This window comes from Pseudochaenichthys georgianus, chromosome 6 (genome assembly GCF_902827115.2).
Source record: "Pseudochaenichthys georgianus chromosome 6, fPseGeo1.2, whole genome shotgun sequence".
NCBI lineage: Eukaryota > Metazoa > Chordata > Actinopteri > Perciformes > Channichthyidae > Pseudochaenichthys > Pseudochaenichthys georgianus.
The window spans coordinates 1,183,192-1,207,406 of record NC_047508.1 but is presented as its reverse complement, the minus strand read 5'-3'; the positions used below and the strand labels follow the sequence as shown (position 1 = coordinate 1,207,406).

Here is a 24,215-nt window from a genome sequence, read left to right as displayed (position 1 = left end):
AAAGAAAGTAAATATTTTAACTGCAATTTTTTGAACTAACTTGATGGCGAGTGATCTGTAAAAAGAGTTTAAAAAGCTGAATATTTCAAAAAGTATACAATATTTTTAAAAAGTTGAAAGTTTCCCATCATGTGCTGAAAAGGCTGAATATGTTGACATTTGAATGGTTTCTGTAGCTGAAAGTATGCTGAAATTATTGACAGCCAAACTATTTGGTTGAAATAAGAAGAAGAGGAAGAATAAAGATTTGAAGAACTATAGTGGAATGCTAATAATAACCCTAATTCTAGGAAGCTCACAGACTAAAGTCATACCGTTTTTTTTTAAAGTTATTGTTGATTAAAGTACAGATAAACCATAACCATACCCCTCCTTAATTATCAGTAGCCGTGTGCTCCTGTTTGTTGGCCTCATTAAAGATGCTCTGAGAGCAGTTACACCGAAATCTAAGTCAGATGAACGTAGTGATCGAGACAAACAGAGCAAACTGATGCAGATGTGGGCTGTAACTCAAACATAATTATTTAAATGAATGTGAAAAAACGTGTAACATTTGGCATGTAGCCTGCTCAAACACATCGTAGCATTCTAACTATAAATAAGTGAAGACAAATACAATTGCATACTATACTGATATTCATTTATTTTCCGTTCAAAAGTTATTGATATGATCACAATAATATAATAAATGCATATAACAGCAGACTGTGTTTGCTGTGTGTAAGCGTGGAAATGGGGGAGCAAAACACTGCAGTCTACCTCCAGTAGGAGGCAGCAAATCTCCCATGAGCGGTTTCTCTCAGGTGGGTGGGACCTCCCCCCCCATCAGACTGCCTGCAGGACTGATGGGGCGTTTGAGTACTGATCTGCTGCCTAACTATAAGAGGCTTTCAGAGACTGATTTCATCAGGCACTTTCCATCTTTACTTTCTCTCTTCCACTTCGTCTGTATAATTGTTCAATTAAAATATCACCTGACCTGTGGATTGTCATAAGCCGGAATGGAGGTAGGAGGCAAGAGAGTATTTTTAGAATTTGATTTCTTGTTTTATATTTTGAGTCTTGAGTTGGTGATGAAGTTGAATGTGTGTGGCTAAACATATTATATTGACCTGATTGACAATTAATGTAATCTTAATTGTAAGGCCTGCATACTGTTGTTAAGTGGTTGTTATGTGGTTGTTGTTGTTGTTGTTGTTGTATAAAACCGAGCGTGTTATCTCTGTTGAGAGAAAGGGAGTTTGAAGTGTGAAGTGTGGATGCTTGTGCCAGGGGTGTCAAATTCAATTTCATGGCGGGCCACATCAGCATTATGGTTGCACTCAAAGGGCTGCTTGTAACTAGGGGGGAAATATTGCTAGCAAATATTCAACAATTACACTAATAGTACCATTTATTTAAAAAGGTTTTTTTATTCAGTAGTTTACTTATATGTTAAGGTCAGATTATGTGAGGCCAACATTAACACAGACTGTTACTGGAGCTTCATTATCCAGCTTCTGTGTCAACTTCTACTCAATGTAACAAACTCATGTTTTAGGTAGACAAATGGCTGAGACCACTGCAAAATTATCAGTTTCTCTGGTTTTACTTTGTATAGGCTTGTGTTTGAGTTAAATGAAAAATATTGAATTGTATTCTATAAACTAGTGACATCATTTACTGGAATAGCTGCCATACATTTAGAAATTGAGATTTAAGACAAATTGAGTTGCTATATCTGGCATTAGATCTGACGTGTGAGTTAATAATGTTCTTAATTTATTATTATATGAGATTGTTTTGAAGTAGAAATGTGGATAAACTGCACTAGTTAGTCAAACTAAATGTAGTACAAAAGCCTGATCTACACAATGGTTATTAATGTTGGTGTTGCTGTGATCTGTGTTAGTGCTTGCTGGAGCAGAGAGTGCGTCTTACACTTCATTACACACTTGTGATTTGAGCTTTTATAGCCTGTAATTGTGTAACTTCTGAACATAATTTCTTGGTAGTTTGTGTTGGTAAATACTGCAGGGAGCTGGGACTCAAGCTGTTCTGAGTCTATTCTCTCAGCAGTGTCACGATCTGTCTTTATGGTGTCTTGTCTTGTCTATATCTGTTTTTGGTTTTCTGTCTGCGTTGTGTTTTGTCTTGTTTAGATCTGTCTGTGGTTCCCTGTCGTTAGTTTCCCTGGTGTGTCTGATTACCCGATTGTGTTCACCTGTGGCCCCTGTGTTTTCTCCTCCCTCCTCACCTGTGTCTTGTTTGTGTGATTAGTCTTGTGTGTATTTAAGTTCTGCTTTTTCTGTCTGTCTTTGTCGGTTCGTCTTGTGTATTGGCTTGTCCACGGTGAGTGTTCTGTTCTGTCATTGTCCTTATAGCCTTGAAATAAAGGAATTTCACGTAAATCTGCATTTGGGTCCTACCTGCTTCACACATCGTAACATTAATGCAGATTTACGTGAAATTCCTTTATTTCAAGGCTATTAGGACAATGACAGAACAGAACACTCACCGTGGACAAGCCAATACACAAGACGAACCGACAAAGACAGACAGAAAAAGCAGAACTTAAATACACACAAGACTAATCACACAAACAAGACACAGGTGAGGAGGGAGGAGAAAACACAGGGGCCACAGGTGAACACAATCGGGTAATCAGACACACCAGGGAAACTAACGACAGGGAACCACAGACAGATCTAAACAAGACAAAACACAACGCAGACAGAAAACCAAAAACAGATATAGACAAGACAAGACACCATAAAGACAGATCGTGACAAGCAGCACTGTGGCGTCTCCTGTGAAGGTGTGTGTATGTATTTGACTGAATTGGCATCCATATGAAGCAAAGACAAATGAGGCAGCAACCAATAACTACTGGTGACACAAAGAACACTGTGGTATTATTACTGTTACTTAAGTAAAATGTAAGAATAATGCTTGTTATTTGAGTATAGTTATTGCTGCAATATGTAAATGATTTGAAGGTTTCTAAAATTCCTTGGAGTAATCATAGACAATAAATTAAGTTGGAAACCACATATAAGCTATATCAAAGCCAACATATCCAAATCAATAGCAATTCTGAATAAAGCCAAATACCTAATTAATCAAGCTTCTTTGTTTATGCTGTACTGCTCCTTCATACTTCTATACATGATGTATTGTGTGGAAATTTGGGGGAACACAACAAATACACAACAAATACACATCCTATCTTCGTCCTGCAAAAAAGAGCCATACGAGTTATAAATAAAACTACGTACAGAGAACCTACAAATAAATTGTTCATCAAACTAAAAACACTTAAACTACAAGACCTGGTTGACTATAAAACTATTCAAATTATGTTCAAAGCCGCAAATCAACAATTACCTCATAATATCCAGGAACTTTTCACACGGAGAGAAAGCATGCACAAGTTGAGAGGAAACTGCATTTTCAAAAAACCACCCGTACGAACAAATGCCAAACTTCATTGCATCTCATCAAAAGGTGTTAGTCTGTGGAATAACTGTAATGATGCACTGAAATATTGTACAAGTCTATCTAAACTGAAAGTATTATTTAGGAGTCAAACCATTAATGGTTATGAACAGGACCTGTAAAATCCCATTTGTTGTTATTTCTTGTAATTGTAAAAGTTATTTATTTCTGATTGTTTTGTAAAAAAACAAAAAGCAAACAAATTAACAAGACAAACATATCGCTGATGACGATGACCTAATATTTTATTAGGGGGTAGGACCAGAAAAGTTTTTTTTAAGCTTCTTCTTGCCCCTGTTGAACATGACAGAGACTATCTGAGAATTATTATTGTTTTTTTTTGTTATTATTTGTTTTTTGTACTTTGTTATAATTATTAATTTGAGTGAGAAAAAAAAGAGAATATATATATATATATATACATATATATATTATTGTTGTATGTTTTTGTTTGACATGTTCAATAAACTGACTATAAAAAAAAAAAAAAAGGTTTCAGCAGGTAAAGACGTTTTAATTTTTACGTTGGTAACTACTTGATGAATTTGAAGGGATTAAAGGGGCTCTATTCTGCTCATTTTCAGATTCATATATCTGTATCATGTGCTTCTACTGTGACATGTCAACATGCTTTGATGTTTAAACAGTTTTTTATTTTCCTGTGCTGCTCCACCTCTTTTCACCCTCTGCAACGCTGCGAAATAGCCCATGCTCTGAAAGCCCAGTCTGCTCTGATTTGTTGACGGCCAACTCTGTTGTAATTGGTCAACCACTTAAAGATGTTGCTAAAGCCCCCCCTCATTAGCATATCACGTACAATGTAAAGACAACCGCACAATAAGCTTGTATTACATGCATAAAGAGATTTGCAACGTTTAAGTGAACAACCTCGAATTGAAAATGGCTCCAAGCATAAGCCATGTTGTACATTTAAGCTGGTCATCTTTAGCTTGGCTAATTTTAATAATAATAATAATAATAATACATTTGATTTATCAAGAGCTTTATCAAGTGCTCAAATACGCTTTACAGAAGTAAGAATAAATAAGATAAGATAAAAAGTAGAATTTAAATTGAGCAATAAAACCACATTTATCAGAAGGACATGTCATCAATCACATGTTAAAAGCTATTCTAACAGGTGAGTTGTGGTCAGAGTTCTGAAGGTGGGGGGGGTCAGTACAGTCTCTGATTTGTTGTGGGAGTGAGTTCTAGAGGGTGGGGGCAGCGATAGAGAATGACCTGTCACCCCAGGTCCGATGCTTGGTTTGTGTGGGGATAGACAGGAGGTTGGCTTCTGATGAGCGAAGGCTGCGGGAGGGGGTGTGGTGGTGAGGGCTTTTGTGGGGATGTAAAGTTGGATGTCATCAGCGTAGTAATCTGTAGTAACACAGATATGACATTTTAACAGTGACTGAGTGCTTCAACAACAACGCTGGAGATATTATCAACTTACATGTAGCTTGTGTTAGCAAGTTAGCCAAACTAAGTTAAAGTTTGTCATCTCTTCATTACACCCATGTGATATCTTTAGCCAAGGCTACAACTGTGTTTGCAACTAAAGTCAGTGGCGAGCCGTGACTTTTATACTTTTATATCTGACCCCCCCCCCCCCCCCCCCCCCCCCCGTTTCTCGAAAAAAAAGTAGAGTTATTACGTCACATAGACTGTATATATAAATGGACGTAGGGTCCGTGACATCACCCATAGGATTCTGCAGAGTTGCCGAGAAGCCCTTAGTAGGCGGAGTCGGCCACTACTCGCCACGGCTCGACAGTGACGTCAGAGTTCAACTCCCGCCTGTTCCAGCCCGCTCCAAATAAGGGCAAAGAGGCGGGACCTGATGCCACCGAGCTGGAAGTGCCAGAGCTAGCTGAAGCTACCAAGCTAAGCTAACATGCTCCCCATCTGCACACTGCCGTCGCATTTTACGTTTCTAAGGTAAGCGGACATGAAACTATTCAGCAAAACTATAAATAATAATCCAAGTTATTGAGTTTTTAGCATAATACTTCAGAATCTTAAAACCCCTTAATGTATGTATGAAATTGTGCTAAATTCAACTCTGGAATCAAGCAAATATTAATGTTTGCATGGCATTAGTTATTTGTATTTTGATATCACTTAACTATACGTGTAATACATTTAAGTCAAGCTAAGGTGCACGCTAGTTAGTGCTCTTACCTGTGAGGCCTCCTCCAAACAGCATAATAACCAGACTGTATCATTAAAACTAAGTACCAGTTCTAGATCCTTGACTTTAGACAAACAATTCAAAAGACAACATGTATTTAAAGACCAATCTTTATTTGAATGTGCCTCTTAACCTGATATATTAGTTATACAGTAATAGTATTGACAATCTAAAAAAACTGAGCAACTCAACAGTTATGTTTCTTATTGTCTAAAGCATTTATTATTTTAATTTTCCCCCTCTCATATTCAGTGTGGACGGATTGAGACAGCATGGTGTCCAGAGAGCTGCAGAGACAGAAACCTCCGTGTGATGGACGTCCAGTCTGTTGGTTTGGAGAGGACTGAGGGTCTTTCCTCTGCGAGGAGGACCAGGCCTGATGGAGGAGCCCATGCTGGGCAAAGCTGATACCAACTGCACAGGCCTAGTCTGTCACTTTATTTGACTAAATGTGTTTACTTATACATTTAATAGGTTTACACCTTCTGTCCATATGTGCTTTTTATTTAAAACATTTGATTAACTTTTGGTTCACATTTCAATCAATTGTATTTGCACTCCTTTTGTCCATTATTCTTACTGAAAATGTTACATATTACACATTCACATCTGACTGAAGATTGGCCCCATTTATTTGTGACATTGCAAACTCTGCGGTACAAGGCACAAGTGATGTGAAGCAATGATCCAGGTCCAGACAAGATTCTCCGTTGTGCATTTTATTCCAATAATATAGTACAATGAACAGGTTTCCTATACCTCTTTTCCTTTAGCCGTTCCTATGGCTTTCCTTTGTGTGGCTTGAAACAGCCTGGTAAAAAAACGTTTGCCTACTAGTGCTTTGGCTCCCACCACCCACCTGTCTCCAATATATACAATTACACCAGGTGCTCTAATCACCCAGTGCCCAAAACATGCCTTCAAAATAAAAGCATAGAAACTACTTTAACTTATGACGCTAACTAAGAATACATATAAATAAATGATAATAAACACTATAAACAGCAAGGAAATAAATGTTAAACTATTAAATAATATAAAGAGATATATATAGCTCCAACATTCCGGCCCCTAATTGTGAACTGTGTAAACACACAATTACTTAAATGATATATAGATGGAGCTATACTCTATCCTAACTATACAAATAATCGTCTATAGTCTTCAGGCAACAGCTTCCTGGAAAAGAAATGGAGAGAAAGAAAAATAGTATAGAGAAACAGAAAGAATACATGTTCATGATGCTACGCTGCTGCATCCAGGAGCAGGCGGATCTTCAAACAGGTCTCTCCATGACACTGGAGTAGTTAGAATCATACGGTTTCAATCACATTAGTATGCATGAAAAAGTGACAGGTGGCACGCCCCCAATTATGCAAATGAGCTAAGTCCGTCTCCCATTGGTCAATGAGCTAAGTCCCGCCTCCCATGTCCCGCCTCCCATTCTTTGATGTGTGTTATCAGGTAGGTGTGAAATGTCCCCCTGTGTAGTGCCTTGTGTTGTCTAATTCTTTGATGTGTTGATTAAGGCAGACTCTTTGAAGTTATGTTGTCTGGCCCCTGTCCCCTCACACCCCTTTGTAGTCTAGTCTTTTGATGTGTGTTATAACAGGTAGGTGTGAAAAGCCCCCCTGTGTAGTGCCTTGTGTTGTCTAATTCTTTGATGTGTTGATTAAGGCAGACTCTTTGAAGTTATGTTGTCTGGCCTCTGCCCCTCAGAGCCCTGTGTTGTCTAATATAATTAGCCTTTGATGTTTGCCCTTTGATGTGAGGTGCTATAACAGGCAGGTGTGATTTCACACTGGTGAAAGCCTTTGATGTTAATCTAGGTGTCTCTTTGAAGTTATGCATGAGACTGTCTACCCGCCCCCTCCCAGCCTCCCCCCTTTTTCTCCACCCCTTCCTTATGGATATGACGCCAGCAGATAGTGGGGGTGGAATTAGATGAAGATAGAAATACACTCAAACTAAATTAAAAAAAGACAGTCATTTCCACTTACCAAGTCACCATTCAAAAAAGAAAAATGGCAAGAGACGCCTCGAATTGGGTTTATTCAGTCTGTGACAACTTACCGTCACCCGTCCGGAGCGCCAGTCAAGAGACGAATGCAGCAGCAGTGCGGGGGTTCAGAGTACAGCCGAAAGATCTGTGCACAAACTTATCTCGCACCCTCTTTTTTGGGTCAAGTGAGCGTTCATGTGTGTTGGAGGAGGGGCTCTGTAAGGAAGTCTGAAGGAAGTGGCAGATTCTCCCCCGGTTTGACTGCAAAAGACTCTGACTTTTCTCCAAAGGGCTCCGCCTACCACTCAACATAACAAGCCCCGCCTTTCCTCACCATATCATTTAAAAATGAGAACCCTTCAAGGACATTTTAGAGAGCAGCAACCATGGATCTGAGAAAAACCAAGTCTCTCCCCGCGAGCTGCAGCACGGAGCAAACGCCTGGAGGACCTCCATCCTCTCCTACAATCTGGACACCAGATCTGGACAGCGCTATGGCTGGCATTGATATTACAGGATGGTTGAATATGTATCAAACTCCATCTACTCTCGACTCTCCAGGGGAATCAACAGCAGTAGGCATTGATTCGCCATGCTTTCCTTGTGCTCCCGAGGGTGATGCTACAGAACGTGCTAGGACATCGGCATTCCTGAATACGGTAAAAGCAGTTGTAGTTCATCTGTTGGATAGAGTCGTGTACCTTTACAGAAAGGAAAAATGTTACGGATGTCAAGTCGATCACCCCAGTCAGATGCAGCACGAGTGTTTATTCCCTACCGATGAATACTATCTGGATCGAAACTATGATGAATTGGTAAAGAGACTGTGGACCGTTCGTTTCATTCCAGCCATTCGGGACGCTCTGCACCAGAACCACCTTCATGTGTCGGAGAGGAGAGTCTTTGGAGCTACCGAGGCGATTCTGCACAATCTCAGAAGCACCAGACTCTTTGAGGCTAAAATCGAGAAGCTATACGAACAGCTTATAGAGAACGACGAGACCCAACTGAAGATTACAAGAGCAGCTTGGGCCTTCTGGCAGCATTAGGAAGAGTTTTTTATTTATTTTTTGATACTTTTTTCGTTAAAGTATGTTTTATTTTTATTTTTCTTGATATAGTGTGTCCTTCCTTTTATTATTCTCTGCTTGGAGAAAATGTTTTATATACATATCAATAAAATGCATTGTAAGAAAAACTGTTGTACTCATTACCTCATCGGGCTGTAACAGGAAACATGTCTGAGAAACGTGTTATGCATAGGGTGTATTACACTCCATCTAACCCGGGGAGTTTAGGAGGTGTGGATAAACTCCATAGAGCTGTACAGAATGAAATGGGTAAACAAGTAAATGTAGAGAAAGTCAGAGAATATTTATCTGAGCAGGATGCATATACTTTGCAAAAGCCGACTCGGGTGCATTTTGTAAGAAACAGAGTTTTTGTACTCAGACCGCTACAACAATTTCAAGAAGATCTCTGCGATATGCAGTCGCTGTCCGAATATAATGATGGTTTTAATTATTTGTTAACAGTCGTAGATGTATTTTCGAAAAAAGCCTATGCTCAAGCATTAAAGAAGAAGTCGGGTATTGAGGTTACCAAAGCCTTTGATACAATTTTAACACAGTGAGATTCCTAAAAAGATACAAACAGACGCGGGGAAAGAATTCTTTAATAAAGTTTTTCAAAACGTATTGAAGAAAAGAGGTATAGAACATTATGCAACCGCTAGTGACATGAAGGCATCTGTGGTAGAGAGATTTAACTGTACGCTGAAAACTAAAATGTGGAGGTATTTTACAGCTAAAAAGATTATGATGGAGAAGAGATCAAGGGGACTTTTTATGAGAAAGAGTTACAAAAAGTGAAGATATCCAATGACAAGGCTTTTCAAGTCGAGAAAATTCTAAAAAGGCGTGTGGTGAGAGGGAAAAAACAAATGTTTGTATCTTGGCATAATTGCCCCAAAAGACTCAACAGCTGGGTTGATGCAGGCGAAATCAAAGATGTATAAAAGCAAACAGAATCAACGCTCAGTCCTTCATTACAGCCATGGAGATAAATGAAGGGTTCTACATTACGCTGCCGTCTAATGCCAGCCTCGATGTATTTCAAAACAATACAAGCTCTAGTTATCAGGTGAACCTGGCACAACCTTTACACTTGGATGGTTCGTGGCAGGTTGCCCTGACAGAAATGTCATACCCACACACCTGGTATAACTTACCTTCGGAAGTAGCTTGGTTTGAGTGGATAAAGAAACCAAAACTCCCCGACATATCCCCGTCGAGCAAGTTAAAGCTTCATATGTTTAGAGCTGGTTACTATAGTAGCATAACTCAGCTCATGGAGGAACTTGAGTCCTGCTTCAAAAAAATTGACTCTGATGTCAGTTTATACTATAGTCCAATTCACAGGAAAATCGAATTTCTAGGAGGGGCCCAATATCGTTTCCACTTTCCAAAACCCATCGCTTATATGCTTGGAATACAACCAGACCAGTGGCTCAAATTTGATGATAAATCAGCAGCCTATCCCACGGATATAAATGCTGGCTCAACACATCTGTACTGCTATACCAATGTGGTCAGTCACCAGAGGGTTGGCGACGCTTTTGCTCCTCTCTTGAGAACTGTGGATATAAGAGGAACATTCGGCGATACCGTAACTCAGTATTTTAATCCTGCGTATTACTTCCCGGTAACCAAAACGCACATCGAGAATATACAGACAGACATAAAAACCGATCAGAACAAACCAGTAAAGTTCAAATACGGAAAGAGTGTGGTGAAACTTCATTTCCGACCCTCAAAAGCAGGGCAATCTTTTACAAAACGATGATTGATCACGACCCCCAACGTTTTGTGAGTTATTATGAAAATTAAGCGGGGGGATCCCTGCCGGGTTTTTATGGAGCCCCAGTGATGTACGGGCGAGGCATTGGCTCTATATTTTCGAGATTATTTCGTTTTGTCGCACCCCTGGTGAGAAAAGGGTTCGCCATAGCTGAACCTCATCTGAAATCGGCGGCCAAAAATATTGCATCAGATGTTATCAGTAAGGCTGTACATAAATGTGGCCGCCAGTCAGACCCCGGATCTCAAGAAGGAGCAGGTGGTCTGATGGTTTTGGCCAGAAGGCCCCGGAAGAGACCTCCAGGCAAAAGGGTTCCGAGGGGAAAAGCACTCAGTCAAAAGAAAATCATTAGGGAAAAAACAACCTAGGAGAAGGAACGTATTTGGGGGAGATATATTTTAGAGTGTTAAATATGGCTCTTTTACATCACAAATCTGCTGAATGCAGCATGGCAGAGCTGGATTTATTTTTTGCCCCCATGACACAACTTTCTATTGACGAAAAACACTACACAGAGGTCCTTCCGTTGTCTGCCATTACGGAGGACGGACAGATTGCATTTTTTATTCCCGGGGACGGGGATAAATACCTAGATATGAATGACACATTGATACATCTCAGGATCAAAATAACCAACGCCGATGGGACTAATCTGGTAGCTGATGCCCCCGTGGCCCTGGTTAATTATCCTCTGAATACCATTTTTAGTCAATGCGACGTTATTCTAGGGGACAGGCTAATTTCTCAATCCAGTTTGACTCATCCTTACAGAGCTATTATTGAAACGCTATTGAATTACTCTGATTCTACTTTAAAAACTCAGTTCACTGCCGGCTTATTTTATAAAGACACCGCGGGAGCTATGGTCTCTGTAGTGATCGCCAATGGACCAAACAAGGGTTTGGTAAAGAGATCTACATTCACAGCAGAATCTCGAGAGCTTCATTTGATGGGAGCTTTACACACAGATATTTTTTTCAGCGAGAGGCTTACCCTGAACTCTGTAGATTTGAGAATCAAACTCACCAGATCTAACGATGCCTTTATTCTCATGTGTGCTAATGATTCTACATACCGTCTAAAAATACTGGGGGCTTCACTTTTTATCACGAAAGCCACCATCTCCCCTGCGGTGCGCTTAGGTCACGCCTCTGATGAGAGGTAACGCCCTCTACCCCTTATCACGGGTGAATATCAAAACCTATAGTATCCCCGTGAATTCCAGAATATGCAACCAAGAAAATCTCTTTTTGGGTAATATGCCTAAATACTTAGTTTTGGGTATGGTAGATCATGAAGCCTTCACTGGAAGGAGACCGCTTTCACCTTTTAATTTCCTTCATAATGATATGGAATACCTGGCTCTGTGTCAGGATGGTAGGCAAGTACCGGCCAAAGCATTTCAGCCTCAATTTAACCGGGGGTCGTCAGTCAGAGAGTTTTACAACATGTTCACAGCTACAGGGAGACACATGAAAGACTTACCTCTGAGTATTGACAGAGATGATTTCGAACAAGGATACTCATTATTTGTGTTTAATTGAACTGCGGCGGAAGACGCTGAAGCCCTGTCTCCCATTACAAGCGGTAGCTTAAGACTGGAAATGAGATTCAGAGTACCGCTGCCACAGACTACCACTTTAATCGTATATTCTTGTTTTGATTCGATTCTGGAGATTAATTCAAAACGTCAAGTGTTGGTAGATTATTACTAAGAAGACTACAACATGAATAATCATCAATTGGACAGTCTCCTGCGTCATATGGTGGGGGACTCTTTTGGGGGGATATCAGACCAGCTGCCCCCGAGTAAAACAATTATTTAGATATCCTGTATACATGATTGTAAACACCCACCCATCCCACATGCCCGGAGAACACTGGCTAGCAGTGACTTTGGAGGAAGAGGAAGGGGTTGGAACTTTTTTTGATTCTTTCGGATTTCCTCCCGATTTTAATCATTACCCGAAAAGCATCCTACATTTTCTAGAAAAACAATGTAAAACTATTTTATACCATAATCGGCAACTTCAGAATGTCATGTCTACAGCCTGTGGTCAACATTGCATTTTGTATCTATGCAAAAGAGCATTGGGGTTGTCTTACAAAAATGTGTTATCTCTGTATCGAGATGATGTGATAAAAAACGATGCTGCTGTGACTAATTTTGTGAAAAAATACCAACGGTGTGAGAGACGCCATAAAGACACTCATTTTAATCACAGTGTCTGTTCTCTACAAATGTTTAAAGATTGTTATAAAATGTAGAAAATAAAAAGGTCTGATGACAAAATTAATTCAGATGACTCTGTCTTTATTAGGAGAATAAAATATAATACAACTTTAGGGGGTAATTTGTAACCAGCTAGGACTTAATATTCTGTCTTTCCTTATCCTTTTCTTCTTAAGCGGGGCACTCAAAGGTTCTTTTGAGGGGCATGGGGTTCCTGCCACCTCCAAGCTGAGGGTCGGAGGAGATGATTTATTATTTCCTCTTCTTTTTCTGAGCATATTTTCTCCATATGGGTCGCCTTCTTTGATTATACGATATTGTTCACGAGCGTGCAGGTTTTGAAAGGCTGTTAAAGGAATGTTGAGCTCATTCAGACTATTTAAAAAACCCCGCCAGCCTTTAGGTTCCCTGGCATTTGTTTTATACGAACAGGATAAATCTTTAAATAAATCTAACATGTGTGAACCTTTTACAACTATCCCCTTTTCTACAAATTCCCCCGCTGGTGTCCATCCAGCTGTACTTGTGATTAATTTACTCATAATGTACTCGGCATTCTTACGGCTGCGCGTAGGGAGATTATGAAGTACATCGTTCTTTATTTTATCATCGGACGTGCCATCCTTTTCTTCTCCTTTTACCAAACCTGTGTCTTCAGGTAGAGTTAAAGTAATATGTCGTTCCTCCTCCCCGTCTTGTTTGAGTAAGGCGAGATATCTCTGTAGCAAGGTGTTGTATTTTTTTATTTTTTCATAAGGGGGTAATCCTGTTTCGTTTAGCACTGCTCTCATTTTTTCATCCAGAACATCTTCGGCAGTGCGTCTCATTGATTCCATACTATGGGGTTTAGTTACACCAGTCTGATTGAGCTGATTAAACTGATGAGGTGATAACAAAAACATCTTTTGACTCATGATCGAGCGAGTCCTCCTAAAAGCTGCCCTAAAATGAGGATAATAGCACCGAGCAGAGGCAAAAGAAAACCTCCAGATTGCTTTCTTAAGGCCTTGAATTTAGTTTTTAAGTTGGTCTTTTTATTGGCCAAGAGTTTGAAACATTTATTTTTCTTTTTGAGCTTCTTATACTGAACGCCAGACAGAGGGATGTTACCTTTTAAAATATTTAAAGATAGCTCACAGAGTGATTGAAGAAAATCCGGGGAGCAGTTATTGAGAATATCCTTGCGCTTCGACGGCTTGGCGTGACACAAGGCCTTCAGCAGAGGCATGTTTCTTTTTAAACAGGCCGACATACTGTTTTTCAAGTTTTCGTTTTTGGTACATAAACAACTGGCCACAGATTAGGTAGTGCCCCGACCTAAGTCTGTAGATGTCTGGACAGCTGGGGGTCATGTCTACGATTACATAGCTGTGAGGTTCGTTGGTAGCGTCCTCAAAACTTTGTAGGAAAAATGATTTATTACCCGGGTGTATTTGCTGACCAAGTATGTTCATCTGTAATCTGTCTCTGGGGTTTTTAAAACAAAACCATGTAATTGGTATTCAAACTAATGGTACGACTGTTTTTCCCTTGATGAAAAACATTTTGAGTAAGCATCATAACGCTCATATTTCTATGATGACGGTATTGGGTGAAAAGTCTGACTACTTCAGGATGCTCCGAGGCCTGAAATATAACATCGTCCAGTATAATCGAATGACTCTGATTAGGAGGAAATAGGGTTTCGTCTTGAAATGTCTCAGGCAGATCTTTGATGAATTTTATATTTTTATTCTTTTCCTGCAGTTCGGCATACATGAGCTGAAGAGAAGTATAAATCCATACAATATTCTGAGGCTGTACATCCATTACATGAATACAATTTTGCAATACATTCTTGACAAAAAAAGTGTTTCCACACCCACTGGGGCCCACTACTACACAGGAAAAAGGAACTCGTAGTCTGGGCTCAAAATCTATTTGACGAGGTGAAAACAATTTTGTCTCTTCTTATTATTTCTCAATACCCAAAAGGTAAAGTATTTCCTCCGTCTAGCAGACGTCTCTTATCAAACACAACTCGGAACTTTTTGGTGAATGACACTGCTGTGAGGAGTCCAGTTCTGTCTCTCACTCTCTGGTCCAGCCTGTTTGCATCACCTGGACACCTTAAACAAACAGATATATATGTAAAGTACCATGTGTACAAACAATATAACTGATTCTCTTCTGTTGAACATGGATTGTGGATTGTCCGAGTCAGGGTCCTTTTTATTTTACTGTAACTTTGGAAGTTGTGTTACCAATGCTTACTGTTTATTTGATACCCATTTGGTAATGCAATTAATAAAAACAACAAGGTTTGGGTTCGCTCTTCAGATGACTGTGACGTTAACGTGTAAGCTCAATAATGAACTCCAGCTCAATCAACCATATTGTAATATCTAAGTAATCATCTTGAAATATGACATTAATAATTGTAATATACACATATTATTGTAGGTTGATTTCACATACACTACTTTGACGTTAGCTTGTCTACATACTTGAGCATAGCCAATTTAAATTAACCTTAGAGATGCATACAGTTCCTAGCTACATAATAAAATATCTCTCTACGTTACAGATGTAGCGCTTCGTTTCAGACGCCTACCCGTGCGGGTCCGTGATCGGCACGGGGTGGGACCCTGCTGATAAGGAAAACCCCCCCGCAGGACTTGAAACGCCCCCTTGATAAATACATTTAATTATAATGAAACCAGATGCAATGGATCATGGATCCACCAGGGGGAGCCGTGAAAAGCTGCCCTGTACCTGTACCTTCCAGTCCCTCTGTGCTGGTGGTTCCACTACCCAAACAGAAACATATGGACATAGGTTACTATTTAAAAAAAGTGTGGTAACCTATCCATGTGAACATGTTTCAAGTGGGGGTGGACCTCAAATCTTCTAGGGGTTCATGATTTTATATACCATTTGAGTTAAATGCAACACTCTGGTGCACTTACAAATAAAGAGACTAGATCTATGGAAACTCCCATATGAAACAGAACTGTATACATTTCAATAATCATAACATCGTAAGAATATGTTCCCTCCTCTCTCCCCTCTCCTCCGTCCTCTCCTTCCTCTCCCTCCTCTCCCTCTGCTCCTCTGTAATGCAGAAGTAAAGACTAGTTTTTGCTCTCAACAAGTTTTTAAAGTTTATCTTTTCTTATTTCACCTAGTTAACATATTTTCTTTTTATTCATGCATATTTGACTAATCACTCCCCTTTCAAATTGTATTTTGGTTTTACTGTCCTATACAGATGTAGCGCTTCGTTTCAGACGCCTACCCTTGCGGGTCCGTGATCGGCACGGGGTGGGCCCCTGCTCAAAAGGAAAACCCCCCCGCAGGACTTGAAACGCCCCCTTGATAAATACATTTAATTATAATGAAACCAGCTGCAATGGATCATGGATCCACCAGGGGGAGCCGTGAAAAGCTGCCACACTGAAACTCATGTGAAATAAACAGCTGATCTACAGGTATCTGATAGAGCGGATATTTGTTAAGATCCATATATGTCACGGATAGGATCATATTCTGTGCTAAGTAAGAGACATGTAATCATTTACTAAACATCACCATGTTTTTATTTAACAAAATAATGTTTAATTCACGTTGGCGTAAGTACAAAACCATAGCTATGTTTTTCGATCAGGAAATGCATCCAGGATCAAACAAACGATGTTCGATCGTCATCCTCGCATTCATTTAATGTATCATATGTTCGCGAGTTGAAATGAATGCACTACATTTAATCCACGTGAGTTTACAACAACAACAATACTCGCTTTGTTTTTATATCACATCCGACCGGAGGAAAATGCAGCGGCTCTCACTACCGATCACCCTAATCCCACGGGCAAACAATAATATGTACAGTGTTAATAGTTTACTGTATTATTAGTGTCTAATATTACTGCTATAATAATCACACATTGAGTTGTTGAAATCAGACCGTCGTTTTTTTTAAACGCTCTGAATGAAATGGCAGCTCTCAGGTGATCAGCGGTGTGTTTACACAATAAAATATGCATAGTAATTTAATACCTTCCAACACACATTGTAAGAACAGTTCTGTTTCATATGAGTGTTGAGAGCTGTATCCACAAATCTACTAATTTTGCCCTCAGTGCACCAGATTGATGCATTTAACTTCAATTTAAATAAAAACATCTTCTGTTGTAACAACAATAACATTATAAATAGTAACATAGCATGGTATTGCACATTTACTGTAGCTTTGAGTGTTACTGGCCTGAGATTTTTTTATTACATGAATGAAGGTGACTGAGGCTTTTTAATATAGACTTTTCAGTGTCCCACATTTTGCACAGAACTGTCCCACATTAGGAAAACAGATTGTCTGAGACAACTTGGCACTAAGAGTACTAATATGTCTACCATTTATTTTATGAGTTTAATATCCGCATGTTCTCTTTTGGTTTGATAAGGACACATCCTGGGGATTTCAGAATGTTACTGGATTTTGATTTATTGTATCGGCTTCATGTCGCAATATATTCCCGAAGTCTGAAATGCAAAAAATGTCCACATTAGGGCAATTCACCCTACATTTAATCATTTTGTTTATTTTTAACGAAATAAATGTGGTTTAATCCATCATGAAATAATGTAGGCTATTTACTTAGTACATATCTGACATTAACGATTAACACACTGTTCATACTGCTCACAGGCTGATATCTAGTGTATTCATACCCCTCACTGTTTATTCATCATTCAATTCATTATATATTTTATTCTGTAGATTGTGAACATTACTTTTCACTTTACTGCTTGTTGCACCTGGTTAGAAGCTAAACTGCATTTCGTTGTCTCAGTAGGCCTACCTGTAATCTGTGCAATAACAATAAAGTTGAATCTAATCTTGAGCAGGAACTAATGTAGGCTATTTACTTAGTATATATCTGACATTAACGATTAAACACGTTTGTGCATTCTTTATGAATGCAAACCGAGTCATTTCGTTTATTTTTAACGAAATAAATGTGATTTAATCCACATAATTTACTGTGTTAATTGTTTACTGTACAGTAGTATTGTTTAACTTGAAGGTGCCTGATGTGAACATTTCCAGAATGTATTGTCTTCACTTTGTAAATGCCTCTGTGATGTGCTGCAGACCATACCGTTCACCAGCCCAACCCCCCATGTGTCCTATGTATGTTGGGGACCCTTTGTTTAAAACTAATTGGCCATCGGAATGTGTGTCACATTCCACAGCTCTCCCCCCCCCCCCCTCCTGTGATCCCCCGCACACAGAGAGACACAGGGAGATCGCTCTTCTGAAGAGAGCGGAAATAATGATATTGCAAGTTAGAAACGTAAAATGCATTTTGACAGACACATGGGGGAAATATGCTGCATTTTGAATGTCCGATAGTCCACCATTAACACCTTAGTCTGTCTCGTCTCATCAACGAAAACTAAATATACATGACATACTTTGTTTTAGTAGATTTCGCATGAGAGCAAAAGGAGAATCTCCGTGTGTAAGAGTGAAAATGTATGTATGTAAAATGAGAATATATGTGTGTAAGAGTGAAAATGTATGTATGTAAAATGAGAATATATGTGTGTAAGAGTGAAAATATGCTGCATTTTGAATGTCCGATAGTCCACCATTTCCACCGGAAATATCAAACATTTAATAAAAGTGAAAAACAATGAACAAGACTTAACGTATTCATCATAATTAATTATATTTATTTCGTTTGGATGTAGGATTTTTGACTTTGTTTAGAGCAGTGATCTTCTACTATATGAACATTTTGGACCCAAAATCACAAAAAAAACGTAAAAACAGATTTTGAAAATGATTTTATTTTTCATAACACAAACATACACAACGAAACCATTTAAAAGCTGGAAATATATACATGGGATGTGACTATGATAATGTGAAAGTTTGATTGAGGTAGCATGGGATTTCATTCTGATAAGGCAAAAGTGTTATTATAAATATAATACAAATATATATATATATACACATTATGTACAACAATCTGTTTTTTCTGTCTTTATCTGTGCCACGCTTCAAAGCGGTTTCTGTCAACTACGACACAGAGGGCAACATCACAGATTCCTCCTCCTCCATGTCAAAAAACAAGCTTAAAGCTTGACTCACGTTCAGAGTTCTCTTCATCATAGTTGAGTCTTCAAAACTCTAAATCTATCTAACTATATCTAAATTCTCAATGTTTGTCTGTCACTTTACTTCAATCGCAGTCTCCCGCAGCCTCTCTTCGTCTCCCGCCGCCTCTCTTCGTCTCCCGCCGCCTGTCTTCGTATATCTTCGTCTCTCTCCATTTCCCGCCGTCTCTCTTCGGTTCCCGCTGTCCCTCTTCGTCTCTTTTCGTCTCGTTTCGTATCACTCCGTTTAACTGATTACCTCACCCCCTCCCTGGTAAATACATCCTGTTGAGCAGAATCTACAGTTTCCAGTATTTTCCGTTTCGTAAAATGATAAAATTCGGCGAAGATATTAAAATATGTGCTTCCATTATTCATACTTCTGAAATATATCTGTATTAACTTTATATCATCGTATGTCCGTGTTTATTGGGTATTTTTGCATGAAACAAAGACTGGCATATAGTTTCAAGCCAGTACTTTCGACAGAAATACACATACATCCTGTTGAGCAGGATCTACAGTTTCCAGTATTTTCCGTTTCGTAAAATGATCAAATACGGCGAAGATATTCAAATATGTGCTTCCATATTTCATACTTTTGAAATGTATTAACTTTATATCACCGTATCTCCGTGTTTACTGGGTATTTTTGCATGAAACAAAGACTGGGATATAGTTTCAAGCCAGTACTTTCGACAGAAACACACGGCAATGTTGTCCGGACTGTTGTTTTTATGCGGCACCGGCTTGAACAGGTCATGTGATCTGATCACGCCGGCGTGACGGTCGACTCCAAAGGGTTAATATTAAATACATAAGTATTTTTACAACTTGTATTTAGAAATACTCTGTTGTAATTATTGATGCATACATGTGTTCATCCATTTAATGTGGCATCTGCTATAATGGGGTTAATGTATGATATTACTTAATAATACAATACATTATAATATATGATATGATAATTACATTTTAGTTTTATTCATTTCTTATTTCATAGTTTCTCATTATTATTATTTGTATCGCTCATCTTATTTTTGATTTTATTAATCTGTGTGAATCTGTGCTGTCCTGTTTTTCACTCTCACCCTGTTGCTGTTTGAACTACTGAATTTCCCCACGGGATTAATAAAGGTCCATCTTATCTTATCTTAATGTATAAGTTGATTTACTTCAATCTACTGTACAATATTACAATAAATATACTGTATAAAGCAAACTATATACTTTATTTGATCTAAAATATTGATGTTTCTACAACACCCATTGTGTATTTTGTGAATTAAGCGCCATCTCATGGTTAAATCCTGTAATTGAACAAATGGGGAAATTGGGCAACGCCCTCTAGCAATTTGGCAACACCCCCAGCCACTGGCATCCGCTGGGCTTTTGACTGGGACACACCCATTTGAGTCTGATCTGGAGTGCTACATCTGTACAAGGATGACCTTATTTTATCAACCTCAAACAGAAGTCCACAGTATTATCCCACTTAACGTCTATTTCGTTTTAACCTTTATATATACAGTCTATTATTTTAACTTGGAGGCTATGATTAGCATCGTTAGCACCGATGTAGCTACCACTCGCTACAAGCTAACCCAAGCCTTAACATTCATTATGTAGCTGATTAAAATCATTAACACATAAATAAAGCACTCAAATGTCACTTACCGCAAAACCGCATTCATGCACCGTCTGTTTTAACCTCAGAGCGAGTCACAATAGTCCGATATATAAGCATGAAGAACAAATAACCACGGCCGGCTTCAAGTTGTGTTTCCTGGATGAACTGACCAGGCAGAGTCCCTGTAGCTTCACGGAGCAGGTAGCAGAGAGACAAGAAGCTAGCAGCAGCAGTCACTTGACAGAGCCGTCACTCAATGTGACCATGCCCTAATGTATGCAAAAACGTTAAGACCTAATATAAATAAAAGGGTCGTGTTAGAAAACAATTCACTCACAGATCCATAATCATGAAGTTGGAATCTAACTATATCGATAATAAAATGTATGGAGCCAGGGGTAGAAACATCTTTTTTTCTGCTGTAAAATTGGGCATTTTAACATGGGGGTCTAAGGAAATTGCTCCTTTCTGCAACCATCGCCTATCGGCCAATATATGAACTGCAGTGTGTGGCACTTCCGTATTGGCGTCCCGGCTATTCCCCAGAGTTTGCCCCTTGGTCACAGCGTATACTTCAGCGGAATATCAAAACAGCGGTCCGGGTTGGAAAACGCATCAATGACAGCGACCCTCTACCACACAAATCAACACCATTTATATAAACACCTAGCATGACAGGGCACCCACAGCCAAGTAACAATTAAACATGAATTAAGTCGGCACGGTGGCCCACATTGAAAATGACTTAGGCCTACCTTTGATGATCAAATCACTTAAACACAAAGTCCATCCTCCTGTCCTTTTGGATGCAGCTGATCTTTTGCCGCTCCAGTTTATCATTGTAACTCAATCTTGAAAATGCCTCGGTTAATAATTTTGCAAACGATGTCATCACTATCACTGAAGTGAGCCATCATGAACGAACTTATGCTAATCATAAATCTATGGATCATAAATCTATCGATTAGATTTATGATTCGAAAATAATAAAAGTAGGGTAGACATGTGGATATTATCCGGCTGAACAAAACGTGCATTTATCTAACAGGTTCGTTCCACAGACCTTATTTCGAGCTATTTTCCAAAATCCTATGGAGAAATCTCATTGCTTTTGTGTCGAGGGAACCCGAGCGCAGCTTACTTCTGGGTTTTAGGACGCGTCACTGCACCACTTTACACATGTATAAATACAGTCTATGGTATAAACCTCACAGCCGGCGGAACTTGTCATAAAGTCCGCGAAAATAAAGCCCACCCATTTAGAGGGAAGATATGATTGGTCAATTGTACTGTTACTTGACATTACTCTCTCATTGAGTTACTATAGCTGGCCCTCTGGGAATGTAGAGAGGGACCAAGCTCTCCCGTCTTCACAGTAACTCGCAGAGACGGCATTTAACCCTTCACATTCCAACAGAAACTGAACAGGCAGATTCAAAGGATTTATTTCTTTGGAAAGGTTATTTTAAAAACAATTAAATGAAGTTATTTTGGTAAAACTAATGAAACATTTAACGAACATTTTTTTTTTTTTAAATGTTGTTTTTTTTAATGTTTTCAAATATTATTTTTTAGAATATCTTAGGCCCTCACAGAGCCTAGGGGCCCTGACGGCTTGCCACTTACTAAACTTCCACAACAGCTCCAGAACCACATGTAATAAAGACTAATTACAGGTGGGAACTACCCAGTATTTAACCAGTAACTGTTGAGAATATCTGACGTTAGTCTGTTAAATATAGTATGGTAGTCCAATAAAAGGAAGGTTCCGTTCCCAAAGCAGTAAACGGCAGATTCTCAACATTTGTTTTGCAGGTATACAAACAACTCAACCTGTGCTTGGGTATGGAGCTTTATTCATAAGAACACAGTACTTGAGTAAATACACTATGTGACTTTCCATCACTGCCAATACCTTGACTGATGACTTATCATACTTTCAGTCGTCCAGGTTTCTACTGTTCTGATTTCTTGATGTTAGAATCACATCTGAAGAACATGTTTACTTTGCGATACTTGTTTTCCCTTGTTCTTTTTTCAGATGTACTGTATATGCATCATCCATTCCTGCAACCCTTTAAGTATTCAGTGCCTATTAAAACTGCTTCATATTGCTTTATTAAATCCCTGTTTCTCTTTCCCTTTTTTCATAGGATGCCATTACTCAACATGAGTATGAATGACCTGAACAACCTTGTACAGATATGTGAACTAACTGGAGAGCCTTAGTAAATATCCAGCACTGTGGACACATGCCATACAAGCCACCAATAGATTATTTCAAGGACAGAGATCCTGACCACACTGCCCTCACCTCGAGCCTCAGCTAATTGTCCTTTTTCTACAATATTGTTGTAGAATTATCTACCCAGTTAAGAGTACCCCTCCACCCCCTCCTTCTGACACAGTACCCCTTGAAGGGGAAATGCCTGTGTTGCTTAATGCCAACGCCACCTTCAGCTCCAAGCAGGAGCTCCTGGACGTTCAGGACTGCCCTCTCATCGGAGGCCCCTCTCTGGACACCCCTAGCCCCCCAGACTCCCAGACAGGCAGCCCAGTAGGCTCAGCCCCGAGAAGTACTGGCAGCCCCGAATATGTCCCCATTCGGCCCCATATTTTCACAGTGGCTTCCACAGCACCGGGGCAGCTATACAGGGTCGACACGAGACCCACCCCAGAGGCTCCCTTGGGGTTAAAGCGGATCTCAACCAAGGCGGATCAGCTATGTGGTTGGGGGGCCCTGACGCCCACAGCCATCCAAGGGTTCAACACCCCTCGCTGGGTGCTGTTTTTCCTGTGCGTGGCTTCTTTCCTCCAAGGGATGATCATCAACGGCTTCATTAACACGGTGGTGACCTCCATCGAGAGGCGCTTCGACCTGCGCAGCTACCAGGCAGGGCTCATCGCGAGCAGCTACGACATCGCCGCCTGCGTCTGCCTGGCGTTCGTCAGTTACTTCGGCGGGACAGGACACAAGCCTCACTGGCTGGGGTGGGGGGTGCTGATCATGGCTGTGGGTTCTCTTGTGTTTGCCTTGCCTCACTTCACCACCCCCCTGTACCAAGTCAGTCTGACGGAGGCAACAGTCATGTGCTCGGACAACCGCACCAGTCCGTGCCGGGACAAAGAGGGCGGGGGACTGTCCAGCTATCGGTTTGTGTTCATGCTGGGGCAGTTTCTACACGGTGTGGGGGCCACGCCTCTCTACACACTGGGGGTCACATACCTGGATGAGAACGTCAAGTCCAACTATGCACCTGTTTATATTGGTGAGTTAGTCATTCAGAACAGCGTGTTATTTTGCTTTGTTTGTAATTATGTTATTTCTTACTAACTGGACCATCTTTTCTCTGTATGTCTTTGACTCGTTTTCATCCTCAACGACTTATTCCCGAGATACTTAACAGTATATTGGGTCAAGTCAATTTACACGTGGACATATTGATTAGTTGATATATCAAGATTTGTGAAACAAGGAATTCTTTTTTTTATAATGCCAACCTTACGCACACTGAAACATATTTGACACATTGAACTTGGGCTGACCAGTTCATTTAATTAATCAAACATTTTAATTTAAAAATTGGTTATAGATTTCAAATTGCATAAATAGTATATCATATAGATTTTCTCTTGCAATTTGTTAATCTCCTTTTAAATGGCAATTGGATTTAAA

The 24,215-nt window shown here is 39.7% G+C and overlaps 1 protein-coding gene across 1 annotated transcript in view; it reads left to right on the top strand.

Moving 5' to 3' along the window:
- Positions 1-24,215, top strand: part of slco4a1 (solute carrier organic anion transporter family, member 4A1) — a 178,188-nt gene that overhangs the window by 73,540 nt on the left and 80,433 nt on the right. Inside the window, exon 2 of the mRNA XM_034085582.1 lies at positions 22,693-23,808. Within this exon, the coding sequence (XP_033941473.1) occupies positions 22,965-23,808 (844 nt within the window). The 5' untranslated portion in view covers positions 22,693-22,964. The remainder of the gene's footprint in view (positions 1-22,692; positions 23,809-24,215) is intronic.